The 23,429-nt window shown below is 40.7% G+C and overlaps 1 protein-coding gene across 2 annotated transcripts; it reads right to left on the minus strand.

Moving 5' to 3' along the window:
* Positions 1 to 340: 340 nt before the first annotated feature.
* Positions 341 to 22,328, minus strand: YIPF6 (Yip1 domain family member 6). 2 transcript variants are annotated; one of them, XM_045847404.1, is made up of 7 exons: positions 22,191 to 22,328; positions 11,620 to 11,748; positions 10,366 to 10,444; positions 6,895 to 6,937; positions 4,088 to 4,213; positions 2,662 to 2,819; positions 341 to 917 (listed from the first exon to the last, which is right to left on the minus strand). In XM_045847404.1, the coding sequence occupies exons 1-7, from the start codon at positions 22,245 to 22,247 to the stop codon at positions 802 to 804; spliced, it is 708 nt and encodes a 235-aa protein (XP_045703360.1). In that variant the 5' UTR covers positions 22,248 to 22,328; the 3' UTR covers positions 341 to 801. The 2 variants fall into 2 exon arrangements, with proteins under 2 accessions (XP_045703360.1, XP_045703361.1); XM_045847405.1 differs by having other exon boundaries at positions 22,157 to 22,285.
* Between the last annotated feature and the right edge of the window lie 1,101 nt (positions 22,329 to 23,429).

Here is a 23,429-nt window from a genome sequence, read left to right on the forward strand (position 1 = left end):
AGGTGGTCTACTTGGATAAGTTCAAACACTGGACCGCCGAGAGTGTTGGTCAAAGGAAAAGTACACGTGGCCGCTTGCACACCCGAGTCAGGGTGTAAGATCAAAACTAGAGTGTCACTGAAGTGCTGTTAAGCACGGCAGTTAGGTGACCATACAGAAAGATTAAAGAAGCTGATTCTTCAAATGTCGTTTGCTTTTTTTAAAGCAACAAGTGCAGAATTTTCTATGACCCAAATCTGAATACTGGTTAGTGCATGTTCTCTCCTCCCACATCTATGAACCCCCTGGCAACCTCTGCCATTGCCTTTTTAAAGTTCGGAGAGAAATAAAAGAAAATGGATACACACTATCCATTCTTATTTATTCTAATGAGAGAGGCATATTCTAATAGTCATAAGGCAATGTGTTTAAGAGCTATACCTGAACTGGTATTCTAAATTGGAAATACAGTTACCAAATCTATTCAACTTGCAGGATGTACCCATGTGCTTTCCGTGTCATTGGCTGTCACCCTAATGGACCACAGTGATCACTATCACACCTTAAGAAGGCATTACACCAGGTGTACTATGCACATGTATTTTAAAGAAATAACATTAAGAGGAAAAGAACATCCTTTCAAACATCAGTTCCTTACATGAGTGGCAATAGTTCTTTATGGCTCCCTTGTAATCTCCTCACACAGCCAGTTACCAAATGCCTCCAAAATTAGAACAGGGCCAGAGGCAAAGCGCCGTGGTGAATTGCATTGTTCAGATGAGCTTTCAATCCATTGGTTTTTCATTTCCATTTTCCGATTTACTAAGGAGTAAAGGTGAGAATCATCCAACTGATGACAAAATAGAATAAGAAAACAGGATAAACAGCAAGTGCTTTGCGGTTTGGAGGCTGGCTGTCAGCAAGAAAAGCTGTAGAGGCTGAAAAGAAAAGAAAAGAAAAGAAAACCAATCAAAAGAGAATACTGAATACAATGAGACTGTCATAACTACTAACATTTACTAACTTCAATGTGCTCAGCACAGTCTAGAACAGAATTATACTAAAAGTTCACTGATATTTGCAGCCCTTAGAGAAAAAGGTTCTGGGCAGCACAGGTTTTCCGACAGCTGAGGCTGCCTGTTTCACGCACCAAAGCTTTCAAAGCCTTGCACATTTCAGATGGAAACCCTTCTAAAAGGGGCTTCTTACTGTTTTCTGAGAAGTGAGTGAACTACAATGAACAGGTTTGCAAAAATGTGCCAGGTTTTTGCTACTATGCCAAATGGCCTTATCCTGCCGTGCTGCCTGAGTAACCGTTCTTCAACTCTTTTTGATGCCATCCCTCTTGTCCACCCAGGAAACACCTATCAATGATCACCCTGCAAACAAACCTTTCCCGAACAACTGGCTAGGATCCTGTCACTGCAGACAGCACTCCCTCCTCTGTGTCCCTATGTGACCTGCACAGACTTCTGTCTCCCACCGGGAACACTTACTTTATTGTCCTGACGTGTTTACATGTCTGGCCGACCCACTGGATTGTGAACTCTGAGGATCTGAGGACAAAGACTATGCCCAGCACACTGCTTGATGCATAGTTTGTGCTTAATAATATTTGCCAAATTAAAGAATGAATGCTTCTAAGATGCTACTTTCTGAACTGCTATGGGCCTGGATACTGGATAACTACGCTATTCAGAACTACATGGGTGATAAATGATCAGACTCTAAGGGAGGAAATGTGGGGCTCTCCCTTGGGTAAAGAAACCAAGCTTAGTCTGCATACAGTCTTTGGAATATCAATTCTGGCACTGTCAGACCTCTTTCTGGATTACTCCCTGGCTCTTAACCACGTTTCAAGCAAAGAGATGTTACTGCACTAAAAATATGAGGCCGTCTGTTTCTCCCATTTAATAAGATGCTAGTGAACACTTCTAGTTTAAGTTAGAATTGTAAGAGAATTTTAGGGATATAAGAACAATGAGCACACAGCATTCAAAGCCACTTCTATTGGCTCTTCCTAATCTTTAGCACAATTTTCCACTGAAGCAGGAAAGCACTATATAATGATACTTAACCAATTATACTGGGGGTAGTACAGTCAAGTTCCAAATGGGTATGTGATTTGCCTGGGTTGGAAACTTGATTCCCCTATTGAGTAGTAATACGTCCTAAGGCAAGTTGCTTCACCTCTCTGTGTCTGTTCCTCATCTACAAAAATGGGACTATTAATAATAGCTTTTATTTATTAGTGTTGAGGTTTAAATGAGATAATACGTATATCGTGCTTGACCTATGATACACAATCTATAAATGCAACTATTGTTTTCATTCTGATTACTTTGTCAGGAAAAGACCCATTATCTCTCAAGTCACCTATGCCTCCTATATAAGCCAGGGCTGAGCTAGACCCAGTATAATCTCCTTTTCCAACTGTTCGCATTATTTAAGGATTTTTTTTTTAAAAAGATATGACCCCACATGTTAGAAGTCCAGATACCCAACTCAGATTAGATGGACACATCTATCAATCCCACTTAGAACAGAGGGTTCCATGGGCAACACTGGCAAGAATCACATTACTGACATGTGAGTTAGGAGTTACACTGCTTCTCATGTGGTCTTCGTCTCTAACACACGCTTTTGTCTGCTCTGTAATTGTAAAGATCAGTATGTTCTTACCTACTATAGACCAGGCAAACATCACGATCACCACAAAAAGCCGGACCACAAAACTTATCGGTCCTAGCTTGACCAAGAGTACCAGCCGGCAAACCATCATTGCCACTGTCAAGGGAAGTATACAGTAACCCAGCACACACAGGCTCTGAAAAAAAGAACTAAGAAACAATACACATCTGTAAAAATCATAAATACAGCTGACCCATGTCACAGTAGTTATTATACAGATTTCTATGTATCATGGATTGTTACTTCCCTCCAGATACATAAGACATATACCCCAACACTGATTTTATGAGGCTGGGCCTCTGCATTAGACATGCTTTAATTCTTCTATCCTTGCTCTTGTTTTTCTCCTTTTATATTCCTTAAGAGTCGGCCATCTGACCCTGGGTGGCATGGTACAGTAGATTTGAGTGCCGGCCTGTGAGCCAAAGGGTCGCCAGTTCGATTCCCAGTCACGGCACATGCCTGTCTTGTGGGCCACATCCCCAGTGGGGGGAAGGTTGTGACAGGCAACCACACATTGATGTTTGTCTCCCTTTCTTTTTCCCTCTCTTTCTCTAAAAATAAATCAATAAAATCTCTCAAAAAAAGTCAGCCAACTAAGATACCAGGTGATCTACTCTAATTACTAAAGACCTCTTTCTCCCACTGAACCTCTAAGATAGTGGTTCTTTTTTTAAGATGGTATTTATTTTTAGAGAGAGGGGAAGCGAGGGAGAAAGAGAGGGAGAGCAACATTGCCTCTCACACGCCTGCATCCGGGGATCCGGCTTGCCACTCACACATGTGCCTGGACCAAGAATTAAACCAGCAACTTTTCAGTTTATGGGACAATGCCCAACCCACTGAGCCAGACCAATCAGGGCTAAGACAGGGTTTCTTTATCTTTTCTAGTTTATATACCTATTTGAGAATTTGTTGAAAGCTATGGACCATCTGTTCCCCAAAATGGACATAACCCTCTAACACAAAACATTGTGCCTACGATTCCAGGGCTGGAGAGAGCATCTGAAGCTTATCAAAGGACCCCAGATAATTTAAGATAACTTAACTAAACCAGCTTAATCTCTGTTCAGTAGTTTTATTTTTTAAAGAGTGTATTTATTTATTCTTAGAGAGGGGGGAAGGCAGGGAGAAAGACAGGTAGATATACATTGATGTCTAAGAGACCAGGGACCGGCCCACAGCCCAGACATGTGCCCCGACCAGGAATGGAACCAGCAACCTTTTGCTTTTCAGGATGACACTGAGCCCACTGAGCCATACCAGTCAGGACTCAGTGGGTTTAAGAGAATATTCTCTTTATCCTTCATTTATTTTGATTTTTCTTTTAAAAAATTAGTTAACTAGCCAGGCTCCCTTAAAAATCTAAGCTACGCTACCTAGCAAATGAAAACAAATGGCGTCTAATAATACTCACATGTTTCCCCCAAGAAGTTTCGAGTTGAGGGTGATGGTAACTGCACCAAACCAGATAATGACGAACACTTCTGCAAACTGGGGCCCGCCATCATTTTCGCTGTCTGCAGAGCCTCCCTGAAGCATTCTGTGACAAGAAATGGCATGAGAATTGCCTACTCTTTTACTTCGAGCAATAAAGTGAAGGTGTGGATTCCCAAAGTCTGAATCAGGGAGCTGCCCTATACCTCACCTGAAGATCTTGTAACATGTAGGCTATGCAAATGGAAAATTCCAGAAGGATTTGGCAAGGCTCCCTTCTGTCAAATTCCAAATACCTCAGGAGTACAAGGGGTGCTCCACTTGCCTTTGTTGGAATGCTTAAGTGGATTAACTAAAGACCTTTTTTGGTTAAGCAGAGCTTACAAATTGAAAGGTCAAATGTGGCTCATAGATATGAGGTTGTTGTTCCACACAATACTCAAAATGGTTTTAAATTCAAGCTGACATTTTTAAAATGGAGAGGTTTCACATAAAAAATGATGGATATTCTTTCAAAATGAGCAGCGTTTCCAACACTGTGCTGGCATCACTACACTGCGACAATCAGGCGCAGTGGACAGAGCAGCCGGTTCCTTAGCAAGGGGCTTCCAGTCAGCAATCCGCCATGCGTGCATTCAAGTCCCTTCTCTAGCCCTCGGACACATTTCAATGTGTAACCCCTTGGGTAAAGGTTCTAGTTCTGACATTTAAAAATGGAAATAGTCTATAAACCTATTTAGTTGATGATTTTTTAAATAGAAATATACAGATTATTACTAAAAGCCTTTGCTTTCAAATTAAGTTGAAGTCACTTAAATAGCTTTTCTTTGTGTAAGAATTTTTCAGATGTAAAATGTCTCATAGAACACTTGGAACCAGTGTTATTTATTTATTTTTTTTTCCAGAAAAATAATACGTAACATCAAGCTCACAACCTCCTATGACATAGTATAGAGAGATCACAGAGTAAGCCTTGCCCTGCCGTGCTGTTTGCCAGTACAGCCTTTTGTATTCTATGGCTCCATTCGGAGTCCTGACAATCTGATGCACGGAATGCCAGCACTTATCCTCACATGTTGCTGGAAGCCCTATTACTTCAGCATCGTATAATGAAAGAAAGAATAACTAGCCTGAAAGGCAGAAGAGCCAGATACCAATCCTAGTGCTGTCACTAGATATGTAAACTGGAGCACATCACTTGATGTCTCGGGACTCCAGTTTTCTTCTCTGCAAATAAGTGGAGTTTAATGACATAACTTCTAGGGTTAATCTTTCCAAACTTAAAAAAAGGTATATGCTTACAGCTTCTGAGAGAAACCCTTCCATCAAGGCACTGAATTCTTTCTTTCTTATGGTTATTAAAGGCATAAAAATAGCACTCAATGTTATTACCTAAATTAGCGTATGCTTGACACGTTAAAAAATGGGTAGAGAAGCCAGTAAGAAGCTTGTTGAATTTAGCATCACAAAAGGTTAGTACTGGAAAAGACCATCAGCCATCTCTTTTCATAGATACAGAAGAGAAAACCCAGAGAGGTGAGGCAGCAGGAGATGGGTAATATTCACAGAGGTAGAGAAAGGGCAGGCAAGGAAACCTGAGGTTGCCTCCCAGGTTTACCACTGATTATGTGCTCTTCGTTCATCCTCAATTTCTATGAACCTAAGGTTTTTTGTGGAAAAGTGAAAATGACATTCACTTCATGCTATAAGGATAAAATAAGGGAAGGTATTTAAGTTTTCTGTAACTGGGAAAAGTCATTAGACAAATTTTGGTTATTAATAGCCCGAAGTCACTTTGCTGATAGCAATCAGGATAAGAATCAAGAGCTGAATCCTAATGCAATATTTTTTCCACTCCACCAATCGTGATATTCCCCTCACCAGTGGAACTTGGTTCTTCTTCTGCCCTGTCCCTTTACATTCAACGCATATGGAAAGCAAAGCACTTGGAAAACATGATCTTGCTTTGAACTCCACCACTTCTCTTTTGTATGTTCTCATTCTCATTCATATTTTGGTAAGATTTAAAAAGAATTCTGTTTGCAAATAAACAGTGCTTAAACCACAGATATTTAATTCACTTAGTGATGGGGAAGTGTATATAGTACATAAAAGTTTGTTGAATAGAAATGACAAAAACAGGCTAAGAAGTCACTGGTAGATGGAGGTAGGCATGATTTTTACATCTTTAATTCCATCACTCTTTGAACTGACCTGGAAAGCTATCTGACTTTTTAGATTTAAATTCATAAGGAGTACAATATGTCACAGAAGCCCTAAATAAAATATTCAGTCAAAATTCCCCTCAATTTTAAAACTCCACAAAAAACTCTAGTCCAGGGGTGTCCAACCTTTTGGCATCTCTGGGCCACAATGGAAGAAGAGTTGTCTTGGCCACACATTAAATACTTTGCAACATGTAACCACTTCATCATGTTTTAAGTAGATTTATGATTTTGTGTTGGGCCGCATTCATAGCCATCCTAAGCCACATGTGGCCTGCGGGCCACAGGTTGGACACTCCTGCAGCTATGTCAAATGACAAAGGAAATACAGGATCTGGCACAAATAACACCTCATTTTTATGAGCTGGTAATTTATACCAAATCTTTTATAACAAAATCATAAGCACATAATTCTGTAACATAACACTATCACACTCAAGCACACCATATGACATTTTAGGTGAAATGTTCAAATTGCTGTCCATCTCGTGCGAGACACTGACGTACCCTACCCACCACACTCAATGGCGTTACTTCTGCCGGACCCTGTATGTGTACTTACAATGCGAGTGCCACACAAAGGATCAAAGGGCCCCATAAATCCCCTACAAGGCAAGAAAAGGCAGAAGATTGTTAAGAAACGACCATGCAGTATTTTCTATCTTTATTCCAATATCTACCTCACCCACTCTTGGAATTCAGACATGAAGGCTCTGTCTGTCTATATACCACCCCTACCTTGAACTTCACATATACATTAACTTTACCTAAGAGAAGCATGCATATGTACATACTTATACTGTTTAATTATATAAGTGATTTTGACACCGCTGTGCATTTTGGAAAAGATGTAAAAGTCTGTTGGCCCAAGCCTTCCCTCCTCTCCTACCCCCCTTTACTTGCTGTCTCTGCTCCCCAAGTCTGACCGTCCTTCTTTGTACATCCTTTAAGTTTTGTTCACTTCATATTCCACAAATCACCCCTCTCCTCACCCACTAAGCCACACTCCAGCAGGCTATAGTTAAACACCAATGGACGAGGAGTGCCCCATCCTGCACCCTCAGAGAGAGGACTGCCGTCAAGTCCCTTCACCAATCTGAGACTACGTTAGACTAGGCAAGTATATTCAGGCCCATCTCATGAAGATAAAAAGTAAGGCTGAGAGGGAAGTCACTTTCCCAAGTTTATTTCAACAGTTAGGTATAGACACGGGACCAGAACCAAGGTCTTTGAATTCCTACTGCAAACGTCCCCCCACCCTGCCACACTGCTTCCTCTGTCTCATTCTTACGTTGAACTAGAACGGAATGCTGTTCTTACAGATGAAAAATCATCCCAGTACTGGTAGTTTCATAAGGTTAAACTTGAACAAGTAACAAGAAAGCTTTTTGAAAATTATAAAAGGCTCTGCCAACGTCAGGTCTAACCATCAGGGTTCTCAGTCCATAGTGATTGGATGATTAATATGCCAACAGTTGACAGGAATATACAGCTCAGAGCACAGTTACCTTCCTCAACTAATATGAAAAAAGGGTACATATACCACCTCTACCTTGAACTTCACATATACATTAACTTTACCTAAGAGAATAAGAGAAGCATGCATATGTACATACTTATACTGTTTAATTATATAAGTGATTTTGACACCGCTGTGAATTTTGGAAAAGATGTAAAAGAAATTATAATCCTAAAACTCTAATAAAACTGTTCTTTTCGTTAAAATTTTCTAACTTATCAAATGAAAAACTGAATTCAAGTACAACTGACACTAATGCACTCATGTTTTTAATGCACTGAAAAGTTTCTAAGAAATAAAAAATCTGTAACAGTATTTTAAAACTAAAATTCACCATTTTAGTCACTTTTAAGGGTACAGGTATTGAGCACACTTATTGCTGCACAACAATCCCCACCATCCGTCTCCAGAACTTTCTCATCTCCCCAAAATGAAACTCCAATCCAGTCAACAGTAACTGCCCACTCTCCCTCGGCCCCTGGCAACTATCACTTTACCTTCCTTCTCTGTCAGCTTCACTGCTCCAGGTACCTCATATGAGTGAAATCATTGAATACATGTACTTTTCTGTCTGGCATATTTCACATAGCATGATGCCTTCAAGGCTATCCACGTTGTAGCATGTGTCAGAATTGCACTCCTTTTAAGGCTCAGTAATAGTCTATGCATAAATGGTATGTATCATGGTGTGTATACCCCATTTTGTCTATCCATCCATCCATCCATGGATGTCTAAGACGTTTCCACCTTTTGGCTACCGTGAACAGTGCTGCTGTGAATATGAGTGTACAAATATCTGTTCGAGTCCCTGCTTTCAACTCTTTTGGGCATACACTCAGAAGTGCAATTGCTGGCATTATTCTATGCTCAATTTTTCGATGAACCATCATACTGTTTTCCATAGTGGCTGCGCTATTTTATACTCCCACCAGCAACAAACAGGGGTTCCAATTTCTCCACATCATCAAAAACACTTGTTATTTTCTGTTTCTTTGACTGATTGGTAACAGCCATCCTAATGGGTGTGAAGTGGTATCTCATCGTGTTGTTGGGTTTTTTTTTTTCAGATTATTTTTTTTTAAGTTGTGAATTTTTTCCTTGCCATTTTCCCAAAGGCTATGATAACAGGGCAGGGCCGAAGTGCAAATTCTGTCCATGACTGGCTCAGCCTTTGTGCCAGCCCATCTATCCACTCCATCAAGGTTTGAGAATGGACCTTAACATATGACATAAGCTAATATTCGTCATTAATCAGCAAACTAACACACTGGTTCTGTGCTGGGAGAAGCAACCTTGCTTTGAACTGAACCACAGCAGCTGTTAAAAGAATCTTCCCATCTGGGGTAGCAGTGGTATACTGGAAAGGGCACTGCACTTGAAAACTAGGCTCTAATCCTGCCTGTGTGATCTTGATAAGGTGCTCAGCTTCTCTGAGACTCATTTTCCTAATAAGTCCTCCTTCAAAAGGTTGTCGTAAGGATTAAAAAAAATATTGTGTTGAAGGAACAGAAAGGCACTAGGTTGACAGCTGTCACGTATGAAGTACCTACTAAGTGCCAGATACTGTAGAGGGTGGTTGATACGCATTATGATCTCTAACCCTTACCATTAGGTACATGTTATTATCTCCACTTTAACAGAGGAAGAAACTTGAGCCTCGGAAAAGTTAGCTGTCTTATCCAACATCACACAGCTGGTGGTGCAACCATGATTTAAGCCCAGATATGTCCATGTTCTTTCCACTATGTACCAGTGGTAGCAAATCATCTGTCAGCTCCGGCCCACAGTGTACTATGTTGAAAATAATTCTGACGCCACATCCAGTCTTAACTCAGGGTGATGGCACCTTTGCCACACATTTGACATCCCTATATTATAACTGAAATGCTGGCAAAATAAAAGGTTACACCCATGTACATAACTGTTGCTATTCTCAGGCAACTAGTTCAAGTTTTGTGATAGTACTAAGAAAACCAAGAATAATTGAAAAGAAAAAGGACTTAACAATTTTAAGAATTCTAAATAAGAGCATGATTTACTGCAAACACTGTCGATAGAAATCTTGAACAAAGAAAGCAGTCACCAAAATAAGAGATAGTCCTAGAAATAGTAACATCAATAAAGGTACTATTTGTTAATCCTTAATTAGCCATTATTATAATTTAACAATTGAACATTTTGCCTTTCTCTTAGGAATTTTTAGCTCTTTGGCTGAACAAAGTCTCTGTGTGTTCACAGCTTCCAGAAATATTATTTACAGTGTCTATTATAGCAGGTGAGGATACATTCTATATTTATCAATGAGGACAATATATTAAGCAAAATCTTGTAACCTCTGAAATGCCATTCGAAAATTTTAACTTCTTCCAAAGTTTTTACTTATATATTCATTTGTGTATTTTTTCATCCTGTAAAATGATGCCAGTTTTATTACCACAGAGCCTGTGCTTCATGAAGTACTTACGATAACATACAATGAGAAGCAGCAAACCCTCAAACACCTCATATACTTACAATCTCTCAAAAGAGTATTGCTTTTCCTTGGGTACAAAACATGCATGAATTTTTTCCCAACAGCTTTTAGATCACGCATCTGAAAGACATAAACAACTATTGTATCGTGAGAACCAAGGTTGCCAGGCAGCCCCCTAACTTAATTTGCTAAGATTTCTTTTATTTCAATCTCCTGGGAGTCCTTTGTTGAATTTTAGAGGTAAATTCGAGTTCAACCCCTTCACTATACAAACTAGAAAGGCAGGTTTTTTTTTTTTCTATTAACTCCTTAAGCCATCATTACTACCACACCCACCAATCCTGTTTTGATTTCTAAAACTCCATAAAAGAGAAAACATAACCCTCCCAATATGTAACTTATAAAAACTAAAATCTTTTCTGTAAAACATAGCATCGGACTTTCAGTTTATACATGATAACATCCCAAGGACCAATAAGCCTGCTCCCTAGCCGCTATATTCTTCACAATATATAAAATTAACTTTCAACATTCCCAATTTAACTGGCCAATAAATACTAGAAGCCAGATTAACTAATAATCAAGATATTTGAAGAAGGGTATGGTAATATAACCTCTCAAAATATAGTTGAGATAACTCTATCCTAATTTTTCACCTAGAAATTTCTTCATGTGACTAATACTTTGTAAACATGATTTTTAAAAAGATTTTATTTATTTGTTTTTAGAAAGAGGGAAAAAGAGAGGGAGAGGAACATCAATTGGTTGCCTCTAACACAACCCCAACCGAGGTCCTGGCCTGCAACCCAGGTATGTGCCCTGAACGGGAATTGAACCAGCAACCTTTCAGTTTGCAGGACAATGCCCAACCCATTGAGCCTCACCAGTCAGGGCCACACCAGTCAGGGCATAAACATGATTTTTAATGGTTGTTTAGTATTCTACCATACAGATGTAACATAATTTACTTAACCTGGTTTTCAACTTCCCCTATTATAAAGAATGGTGTAATGAACATCTCTGCATATAAATATTTTTCGGTAGTATAAAAAATATTGTCTTTAGTTTTTTTCCTTATACTACATCTGGAGAAGCAGAACTATCAGCTTAAAAAGATTTGGAAATTTTAAAATTCTTAATACCCATTTTATAGTCAAACTGATTTCCAAAAAGGCTGTACCAAATTATTCTCAGGAAAGAACCTGAAAATCCATTAACCAAACAAAAATATTACACAGTGCTATTGTTTAGTTCCCTGATGTTGAACAGAAATTCTCTCAACTAGTCTAACTTACGATGGTATTCTGAACAGATTCATTTAATGTAGAGCTGTCAAATTCCCGCATGCGAGACCTCATAGGAATGGTGATTTCTCCTTCCACAGGGATGTCTTGTGAGATGGATATATCTGAAAGGCCTGCAAACTGAGAAGAGGTGAAAAAAAAACATTTAAAGCCTGTAATTAACTGTGGCATTCCTCAAAGAAATCATCATTTCCTAGAGAGTGGAAACTATGCTTCTTTGTAGGGTGTTTTACAGTTTGTGAAGTAAAAGCTCACTAGATAAACAATGCAGTTAACTAAAAACACTCAAATGCTTATTTCTTTCCATTTAAAGGACATGGCACATGATGGAAAAAATCATCGCGCAAATAATGAAGACACATCTTGCCTTCAAATATTTGGTTTATTCCAGCATGAAATCTTCATGCGACACAAGCTAGCAAGGCTGCAGGGCTATTTGTGCCCTTTTAGCAATCATATCCTACTTAGCATGGCCACAATGCTGCTGCACTTCTGCTCCTTAGCAGCCTCTGCTGGCTGAAATGGAGCATCATGTGAAGCCTAAAGCAAAGGTGGGAAGAACAAGGAAACAGCAAAATACATCTTGATCTACACTCTTTAACCAGGTTACCTGGCAGTCACAGATCAAATAACATTTCCCAAGTGAACTGCGAGATTGCAAACCTTTCAACTCTTATATTAACCTGCCAAATTTGATGATGGTGACTGAAGCTCTATAATCTTCAAATCCCCAAGAAAACAGAAACAATCCCTTCTCATGTTTTTTTTTTTTTTTTGGCTCAATGGGCCCAATATTTCATGGGCAACAGCTGTAGGTAAGTGAAATACAAGACAGTATACTGAAATTTTAAGAATAAGGTTGTTCAAAGAACTTATAAAAATCAACTTCTTAATCACACTCTTAAGAGAAATGCAAATTAAACTTTTTGAAATAAAAATCTTTACCTGTTAGACTGGTAAAAATCCTAAAGTCTCACAACACATTCTGCTGTTGAAACTAAGGGAAAGAATGCTCACACACTTCTATGGGGATACAAAACGGTACTGCGTTCTACTGAAGATGAATCTGGCAGTATCTAGCAAATGTACATGAATCACTGGTTAACTCAACAATGCCACTGTTAGGAGTCTAAAATACAAAAAGACATATATGAGACTCTTCATTACAGCACTCTCTGTAAAAGCAAAAACCTGAGAATAACCCAAAAGCTCATCAACAAAGGACAAGTGGAACAAAGTATGGTATGTCCACATAAAGGAGAATATCTTTAAAGAACTATTGTGAAATGTTGTATTTTTAAAAAATGGAGCCCTGGCTACATGGCTCAGTTAGTTGTGGCTCATCCCCTACACCAAAAGGTGGTGGGTTTGATCCTGGTCAGGGCACATGCCTGAGTTTTGAGTTCAATCCCCAGCCGGGGCACATACAGGAGGCAACCAACTGATGTTTCTCTCTCACATCCATCTTTCTCCCTCTCCTCCCCTCCCATCTCTCTAAACATCAATAAACATATCCTCAGGTGAGGAATAAAAAATTAATAAAATAAAATAATGTAGAGAAAAGTTTGTAGATGTGCTATCATTTCTCTAACAAAATATTTATACACATCTGAGTATTATCTTTTAAATGTAAGAAATGTATAAAATTGTATATAATATAACTTGAGTTACAATTTTTTAAAAAGGAGGCTGCCTCCTGAAGAAAGGAGAAAAAAAAAGTGGATGAGACAGGGAGTATCAAGGCTTCTCTGAATACACACCGTTCTGTATATATGACTTGAAATCATACAAATAGTTCACACAGTTATGAAATGAAATTAAAATTTAAAAGCACTCCCTAAAAATGGAAAGACAAATGAACCCACTGTATGTTGAATTAAATACACAACCACACAGAAAGCAACTATTTCAAGCACCGTGATAACACTGTAATGTGAATTCTCATTAGGATGTAGAAAGCTGGAAAGGGCATCCATCCTACCAGAACACTGAGGAAAAAAACAAGATAAGCAACAAAACAATAACTTTCCTTGAACCCATTAGACAGCTGAGGTTGTAGGGCTACCAAGTAGCCTGAATGAAATCTAAGGAAAGACAGGTGCTTCCAAGAAGAGTTGGGACATGAACACTAACTCGTCTGCAGCAGAGCATGAGAAGAGAGCAACACTGGGCATCACAGACACAGTTAAGACTTCATCTAAAACTTAAACTGCATTGCTAAAAGCCAAGTGTAGACCAGTATGAGAGTACAGAGCTCCAGGAAGCATCAGACAAAAGAGGAGTTCACACCCATTTGCAGGCTCTTCTCCAACAGGTTTCCAGTGATCCGAGAAAAAGCACAGAGCCCCACTCTGATCCTTCTCTGCTACAAAAAAAGAGCCTTAAAGCTGCTGGGGGGAGATCAGCAAGTCCTGCTGTCTTCAGGGCACAGGTCAAGACCCCTTACAGCTGGGGGCAGGGGGAAGAGTAGAAAACCATCCTGAGGCCAGACGATCAGAGTCTCCTTCAGCCGGCATTGCTTTCAAAGTCCCACCCAGGAGACCCAAGGACACACAGTCTACCAAAGGCGGAGGCTGGACCAAGACAACAAAGAATCCCCTGTCCTGGGTCCCCACAACCAGGCTAGCAAGTATGGAGTCATAAGCAACAGCAGTCTACTGCTAGGGGAGGGGCTAGAACTTAAGGAGAGACTCATTATTTTATGCAAGAACAAAGGGAACACAGAAAGCTGAGCATGGAACAGGGACATTAAGTCCTGGGACAACCTAGCACCCACCCTAAGCACAAGGTAAGAGGGGAGGAATTTGAAGCTGGTGATGCACTGAAGGTTCCCATATGCAGGACAAAACCCAAACAAGTTCAACTCATGACTAGACTGACTAGTAACAATATAGCAGAAAACTTTTACCATTTCCAGGATGTCTCTACTGATCTAGACATGATGGCCAGCATTCAATAAAAAATTACCCCCCAGCAAAACATACAGTCCCATGTATATACACACATGAAAAAAGTAACAACCCACTGTGACAAGACACCAATCAATAAAACCAGACTCTGAGATGACCCAAATGTTATAATTCACAGAAAAAATACTTTAAGGTAACTATAATTAATATGTTAAAAGCACTAGTAAAAAGGTGTATGCACAAATTACGATGGATTTCTGCAGAGATGGAAACTGGAAGGGTCAAATGGTAATGATAGAAATGAATGAACAGAATTACAGATGAAGAATGTGTTCAATGGCCTTTATCAGTAGACACAACACAGACAAAGAAAGAAATCAGTGACAGGTTAGTTGAAATTATGCAAATGACAACAAAAACAAGAATTTAAATAGAAATAAACATATAAAAATAGATACTACATAAATACATAAATATATGGTATATATTTTTATTGGTTTTATTATATTTAAATATACAAAATCATTATGTTGTACACCTTAAATCTAAACAATGCTATATGTCAATTCTAGCTTAATAAAACTGGGGAGGGGGGAAACAAAGCATCCAAGAGCTGTGGGTCAACATTAACTGGTCTGGTATCTAATATATATATAATTGGAATCCCAGGAGAGAGAGAGAATGGGTCTGAAAAAATATTTGAAAATATAACATAAAAATAATGGAAGACAGCAAATAACAGATCCAGGTCCAGAGAACCCCAATCAAGATAAATACCTATGCCCTGGCTGGTGTAGCTCAGTGGATTAAGCGCGGGCTGCGAACCAAAGTGTCGCAGGTTCGATTCCCAGCCAGGGTACATGCCTGGGTTGCAGGCCATAACCCCCAGCAACCGCACATTGATGTTTCTCTCTCTCTCTCTCTATCTCCCTCCCTTCCCTCTCTAAAAATAAAGAAATAAAATATTAAAAAAAAGATAAATACCTAAAGGCAAAACAAAACCAAAAAACCATGAACCTAGTGGTTCTCAATCAAAGATAAAGAGGAAAATCTTCAAAGCAGCCAAAGGGAAAAGAAACCACATTGCATTCAGAGGAACAACGATTAGTAACACACATCACACCCAAAACTACACAAGCCAGAACACAATAGACACACTTGTAGAGTGCTTAAAGAATAAAATTGTCAACCCAGAATTCCAAACCCAGCAAAAATAGCTATGAATAATGAAGGCAAAATAAAGACTATTTTTCAGACGAGCCAGAGCTGAGACATTCATTACAAAAAATGTTAAAGGAAGTTCTTCAGGAAATGAGATTCATCAGAAGTGGTGATAATGAATGAAGGTAAATATCAAAACATTTTTCTTCTTATTAATTGTCCTAAAAATGGCTGCCTAAAGTATGAGTTACCAGACTTTTTCTGTAACGGGCCCAAATATCAAATAGTAAATATTTTAGGCCTAGAAAGCCATATAGTTTCTGTTGCAATTACTCAACACTACTGCTACAGCGTGAAAGCAGACAAAGATAATACATAAGCAAACATGGTTGTGTTCCAATAGCCCTTATTTATAAAGATAGGCAGTGGGCCATATTTCAAATGATAAAAATATAACATTTAGGAGATAACTGGAAATCTGAACACTGGCAATGTTCAAAATGGCAATGTGTCAATATATTTGATATTGGGGAATTGTTAATTTTTAGACGTACTAATGATATTGTGCTTATGTTCTTTAAAAACAGAATCCTTATCTTTGAGCGATACACATTAAATGTTTACTAATGTAATGATGCCTGGGGTTTGCATCAGAAGAGTATAGAAGGGAAGTGGGTAAGGTATAGAAGAAAGAAGATTGCCATAAATTGATCATTATTGAAGGCAGGTACATGAGGGCCCATTTTACCATTCTACTTTTATGTATGTTTGAAATTCGTTCTAAAAAACCCTAAACATTCCTATTTTAGGGGTCGTCCAAGTTTTTTATTCTTCCCTCATTCCTCCAAGCCAGAATGAACCTAAATATAACAAAGCCTCTAGATCTTAGAGTATACAGGAAATATGTGGAGAGACAAATATACTAAAAATACCACAAGGATACAATCGACAAGATACAGAAAGTAGAATTCTGCAAGACAAATGAGTGAACTTCAACAAAAAAAAAGTATTAGAAAGAGAAGAACAGATGTATTAGAAGAGACTTAACAGACACCAACCAAATGCAACTTGTTGACCTTATCTGGGCCCTAATTCGGACACACTGTAAAAGCACATTTACTTTTTAGAAAACGGGGAGATGAACATAGATTAGATGATATTAAGCAATTATTACTTTTGTTATGTGTGATAAGAAAGCAAACAGAGAAAGAGTCCCTCCCTGCTAGAGAAAGGCACTGAAATATTTATGGGTAAAGTGATATGCCTGGGATTTGTTTTAAAACACTCAGAATAGATCACGAAAGAAAAGACAAGACTAAAGAACCATTACAGGTTGACAGGAACTACAGAAAAATAGCAACTGAACACAAGGCGAGATCCTGGATAAGATCCTGGAACAAAAAAGGATCTGTAGTTAATAGTGTTGCCCCAATGTTAATTTCCTGGTTTTGATCATTGCACTGTGGTTATGCACAATGTTACCATTAGAGGAAGTGGGGAAAGGGGCATACATCAACTCTCTACCACTTTTGCAGCTTTTCTGCATGTCTAAAATTAGTTCAAAATAGGAAGGTTAAAAAAGTACTCCAGAAAAAAAAATGTGGTGGAAGACAGATGAAATAAAAATAGCTGAATGTTGATGGGTACAATGGCTTCATTATACTTCATTTTATGTACTTTAAGGCTTCAGTAATAAAATTTAAAAATATATCACTTCCTTGTTCCTGCCTTTCCTTCCAAGTACCCTCCTTCCGCCCCTCTTCCCAAACTGCTCTTCACTCTTCCCCTCACTTAGTCCTTTGTAATCTGCCACTGGCTTTCCCACAACTTTACTGACACTGCTAATAGTGACCTCATCTTCAAGAAATAAAGGATCCTTTCTCAGTTTCACACTCTTCGAATATTCTGCAGCACTTAATGGTAACCCCCCTGTTCTGAACCCGTACTCTCTCTTCACTCCTATGACACTGCCTTTTCAAGCTCCCAGATTGCTTGGTTTTGAGTTGCTTTGCTGCCGGCTGCTGCTAGGGGAGGCAGGGCAGCACAGAAGGAATGGGCTTTAAAGACAAACAGGGCTGTGAGGGTTAGATAACACGTGCATAACACCTAGCACATAGTCAGTGCTCAATGTACTGTATACTTGGAGAGTATCGCTTGCGAGTGCAGGCACTGGGAGCCAGAAAGCCTGGGTGAAAATTTCAGTTCTATCATTTACGACTTGTGTGACAGACATTGAGCAGATTCTCTGGGCCTCAGTTTCCTCATCTATAAAACTGAAATAAGGGTACCATTATCACAGGGTTGTTCTGAGGAAGAAATGCATTAATACATGTAAAGCACTTAGCAGGCTCGCAGCAGGGGCTACATAAATGTTAACTCAAGGTCAAGATTCCCAGGGAGTCAATTCTAGTTCTGTCACTGCTGTGTAATAAAAAATTTGCCTAGCTTTTGTCTTGTTTCTGCGAGTTAGCCTCTAAACCCTTTTACTTTCCCAAATGATAGTGTTTTTGTTTTTCACAGTGGGACCTAAGAGTTGCCAATATTCTGCATCTTGTCATACTTTGATGTATCAGGAGGATAACAGGGCCCTGATTCCCTAGGGAGAAGACAAGGAAGCTTTGTATTAAGGACCCTCCCACACCTCACCCTTCGCTTCTCCCTCTTTTGCTGGTTTGAACTGTATCCTTTTGGTATAATAAAAATAATAAAATAAAATAAAAACTGTAATTTTAAATATAGTACTGTCCTCAGCTCTGTGAGTCATTCTAGTGAATTACGGAGCCTGAGGGGATCATGGGACTCCCTAAATTTGTAGCCAATACGTCAGAAGTGAGGATGGTTCTGGGAACCTCTGAGTCTGTGGCTGGTGTCTAAAGTGAGGACAGTCTTGTGGAGACTCAAGCTGTGAAGTTTGACCTAACTCCAGCTAACTGGTTTCAGAAGTCACTGCAGTCACTCAAGTGTCATGTGATTCCCATCTTATTCCTCAACCCAATCCTTCCTCAGTATCTCTTCTCAAGAGAATTAGTGACATTGTTCATTGAGCTGAGCCAGGATCTGTGGCCCTCAGCCCCAGGTAAGGCAGACAGGGCACACAGGCCCTCAGCTAGCGCACCCTACTCTTCAACCGTCCCTCAGTGGGGATGAAAGCTCGCTTGGACTCCATGTCCCTGCCCTTGCCCCTGTGCAGGCAGGCATGTGCACATATATGTACATGTGTGCACAGAAATACACGTGCTCACTTTGTGGCCTGGCTTGGGCCAACAAGGGGAGCAGGTAGAGGCAGGGTCAAAAACACATGGTAAAAGCAGGGACTGCAGCTTTAAGTGGCTGGGAGCAGATGGGTTATACTAATGACTAAAATCCTGGAGAAAGAAATGAATCAACAAGGGCGGGGTAAGGAAAGCATCAAGCAGAAACCTCAGTCCAAGGGGCCTGGTTCCAAGAAGTGGGGAGGGGGTGGCCCGTGGCATGGTCTCTAGTCACCCCCTTCACCTGGGACCAGCCTTCTTACAGACTCTAGGCTAAAGCCATTATTACAACTGTTTCCTGCTCTCTAAATATATAGGCAAAAGATAGGCATTACCCAAGACTCCGCCTTTCCCACTCTATGCAGATGACTCATAAATTAATATCTCCAGCTCAGACCTCTTCCAAGTCCTAAAGTCCAGGTTTTAGAGTCCAACTGACTACTGGCTATCTACTGGATGGCCTGCCAATAGCTCAAAGTAAACACGTACAAAAGGGAATCAATTTTTAGGGCCCTTGTCCTCTGATTAGTATTTCTGTCCAGGGCACCACTATATCTTCCCATATAAATGCTGACTTGCTTTTCAAAAATAGATCAAGAGCAGCAGCATCACCTGGGAGCCTGTTAGAAATGCAGAATCTCGGGCCTCATTCTGGACCTACTGAATCAGAATCTGCGATTTAACATCATCCCCCCAGATGACTGGTATGCACACGAAAGTTTGCAAAACTGATCTAAGACTCTTTCTCCCAAGCACTGAAAATCCTCAAGGATTCTGCCTTTCTTGAATCCTCATGTCTCCCGCCAGTACGCTAGTCCAAGCAGTCATCACTTCTTCCTAGAACTACTGCAACAGTTCTGCTGGTCTCCTAGATTCCAGACACTCCCCATGATAACCTTCCTCCATTATATTGTCAAATTAATGATTTTAAACTTTCCTCCTCAAAAACTTCCACTGGTGCCTCACTGCCTATTAAACCTCCCAGCTTAGTAGTCAGTAAGACAGCACATTTATTGAATGATTATTATGTGCCAGGCACGCCACCAAGTTTTATATGGGTTATCTCATTTAATTCACCAAAAGCCCCTATTACCTAAGTGTTACTATATCTCCATTTTACAGATGGGAAAACTGAGGCATGGAGGGGTTTGGTAATTTCCCCAATATTCCACAGCTAGCTGAAGAATAGAGCTTAGAATCAAACCTAGGCAATTTGGCCCCACATCTCATATTCCTACCTAACCACTGTTCCAATACTGCCTCTCTAATTCAGTAGCCTGTCTTTTAGGGCTCACCTCCTAATACTTCTTTGTGCTCCTGCCAAAGTGATCTCTCTGTTCTTTGTAGAAATGCATCAGTACCTTCCAACCTCTGTACCTTCGCTGATAAGAGTCTGTGTAATGCTACTAGAAATCATCTGGGCTTCAGAAGCAGACCTAGGTTCAAATTTCAGGCCTGACCACTAACTGCTGGTGAGACCAGTGGGAAATTGTCAAACATTTCAAAGTCATCTCCTCATCTGCAAGTAAAACACAGTTTAAAAACTATCTTACTGAAATGATTGCTGTGAAGTTTAGAAAATATGCAGAGGATGTTTAGCACAATCCTGGCATGTAGGAGGCACTCAATCATCGATAACTATTACACTCACCTGGAATTTCAAATCTTACCCATCCTTTGAGAACCTCTTTAATACAACTTCTGTAGCTTGCTTCATCACCCCAACTAGACATTATAGCATCTTCTTTTACATTTTCTTAATATTTCCTGCCTTATATTAATATGTACATTTGCCTTATCCTTACAAATTAGACTGTAAACACCATTTAGAGCAGGATATTTGTAGTCCCTAAAGCAACTAGCACAGCACATTACACATTTTAGAAATTCAATAAACATCGTTGAATAGAAGCAGAATGGATACTGAGTAATGAGTGACCAGACCACTAAAACTAATTGAGGAAAACTTCATTAAAAGAGCAGCAGAGTAGTTTAAATGAAAGACAAGAACTAAAAGTAGCTTGGCACCTGTAACTATGTCACTCCAGGAATTATGTGTATAATTAGCTCATTTAGTACTCTCACTAATTCTGTGATGGGTTACTATCCCCATTTTCCAAATGAGGAAATGAGTTCCATGTGATTTCCTTAGGGTCACAGATACTCCATCACAACTTGGACCTACTCACGCTTTTCCATTGCTGTATCCCCAGTGCTTAAGATTGCCTGGGACATATTAGATGCTCAATAAATACTTGTTGAACGAAGAGATGAACAAACAGAGCTAGTAAATAGATCGAGGACTAGAATCAATGTCACCTAACTCCCAGTCCAGTCCTCTACTATGGTGCCAATTTAAAACACAGGAATGGGATGTACCATTCATTGATCAACTGCTACATAACTAAACAGTGGGAGATAACTGAACCCTGCTTAGGATAAGGGACTTGGGGGCAGAATGTTAATTACACTCCTCAGTTCATGGCACTGACTGTGTTAGATACTTTACATAAATTATGCCATCTCACCCTCCTAAAAACTCTTTGAGGCATGTATTTTTTAATTTCCACTTTACAGGTGAAGAAATACTCTCCATGAAATGACTTGCCCAAATTCACACAAGCAGCAGAGTGGGTGATTCCGGTCCAGGTAAATTTAACTCCAAAACCTGTGTTGTGAAATACTTGTCCAGGCTTTAGGCTTGTACTTTCAATAGAAATACTACCTATCCGCTGTGCAAACAGGAGTGAGAGCGCATCATGAGCAGGACTGCAAGGAGCTGCGACAGGAGGGCAGGGATCAAACCAAGACTACTTGAGTCACCGAAATCAATAACCAAGTTACACTGCCAATCTCTCATGAACCCTAGAATGCTGCTACTCCAACACGGGCTGGTGACGGGTCTTGATAAAATTAGGGGACGGCAGAAACAAACATACTTAACAGATTGCTTAAAGCTCGGCATTTAACACAATGTAAGGGAAGAGGACAAGCTTTGAGAGTACGGAAAAGTGAATGGGAGTTTCACAAGAAGGCGTGGAAGGTACGAGGGAGGCGAGGGGCGAAGCGGTTAGCCCCAAGAACAGGTGCAGTGGCTGGGACTGGATCTGGGACCGGCTACAGGAAGGGCCTGCGGGAGGAAGGGGTTCCGGCTCTCTCAGGCCACCGGCCCAGCACCCGACTTCCTTAAGGGACACTCTGCCTCACCCTCGGTCCCTCTCGTCGCAGATCCCCCGCTCACCAGGGGCCTGGGCGACGCTGTGCCCGGGTCTCCAGGAGACTCCGCCGCCTCCGCCATCTTGGCCCGCCGGCTCCTGGGTCGCTCCCACAGGCCTTTGCGGAATCGACGACGTGGAGGTCCCAGCTCGTCGCGGCGTCACGCGGGAGGACTACGTCACCGAAAGGCGCCTATCCCCGGCTGGCGCTCCGGGCTCGTCGCTGTCCTTTGTCCGCCGGGTCTTGAGGAGAGGTTCGTGTCTCTTCGCTTCGCTTCTTCTCGCGCCAGACACACTCCCCCTTTCACACGTAGCTCCGATTCTCAGACGGCTCTGAGGTCTCCGGACCCGGGCTGCCAGCTGTCCCCCGCCCCCACGCGCCGGTCCCGGCTCTCACGGGTCGGCTGGGGGCGCGCCGTCCCCAGCTCGGCGGCTCGCTGCACCCGGCTGCCCCGCCCCGGGCCGCCGGAAAAGCTCACCTTGCCGGGCGCCAGCTCTCCCTGACCTGCCGCTCCCGCCGCCGCTGTAGCCCCAGCCCGGCTGGTTCCCCGCGCTCCTCACCTCGCTCCTTGCCCTCTTCCCACGTTCTCGAATGTCGCAGACTTGTGTATTGTCTGCACACCGACCTCCAGGATTCTTTTTCTCCCTCACCCTCTCTGAGGAGACGGCGGGAGCTTCTCTCTAGACACCAGGCAAAACTTTAATCCCGCTACAACTTCCAAACGTGCTAAGCGATTTGGGGCAAGGACTAGAAATGTTCAAAGTCTAAAAGAGGGTGATTATTAAGAGTAACTTTTTCAAATCCTGCATGTCCCAACCGGATCACGGGGTTCTCTAGGTGTTTCTGACTCCAGTTCACCTCAACCCTTTTGGGGACGTAAATACCAGTTTTCAGCTTAAAAAAAAAAAAAAAAACAACCGGAGGAAAAAAAAAAACAGGAAAGGAGAAAGGTGTGAAATAAAGTACTTTACATTTTTGAATTAGCAGTCCAGGAAAACATCGAAGGATAACCTTAAGGAGATAGATTCTGGAATGTGATGGGACAGAGTTAATTAAGTGATGGAATTGTGTGTCTGTGGTTTTGTTTAAATATTCTTAAAATTCTTCAAACCAACAATAGGTTCAATACTTGTGCAAATACTGACGAGAGTGATATTAAAATTTAGACCAGTAGGTATGAAACCTTTTTTTTAAAAGATTTTATTTATTTATTTTTAGAGAGGGAAGGGCGGGAGACAGAGAGAAACATCCATGTGTGGTTGCC

The sequence above is a fragment of the Phyllostomus hastatus genome, unplaced genomic scaffold (genome assembly GCF_019186645.2).
Source record: "Phyllostomus hastatus isolate PE091 unplaced genomic scaffold, TTU_PhHast_1.1 phas_contig_551, whole genome shotgun sequence".
Taxonomy (NCBI): domain Eukaryota; kingdom Metazoa; phylum Chordata; class Mammalia; order Chiroptera; family Phyllostomidae; genus Phyllostomus; species Phyllostomus hastatus.

Excerpts from the sequence above, each read along its gene's own strand:
- YIPF6 (XM_045847404.1), bottom strand. The coding sequence starts at position 22,247 with ATGGCGGAGGCGGCGGAGTCTCCTGGAGACCCGGGCACAGCGTCGCCC. Across the intron at positions 10,445-11,619 it reads AATCTGTTCAGAATACCATC|ATGCGTGATCTAAAAGCTGT; the intron begins GTAAGTTAGACT and ends TATGTCTTTCAG. Across the intron at positions 4,214-6,894 it reads CTTTGTGTGGCACTCGCATT|AATGCTTCAGGGAGGCTCTG; the intron begins GTAAGTACACAT and ends TTCTTGTCACAG.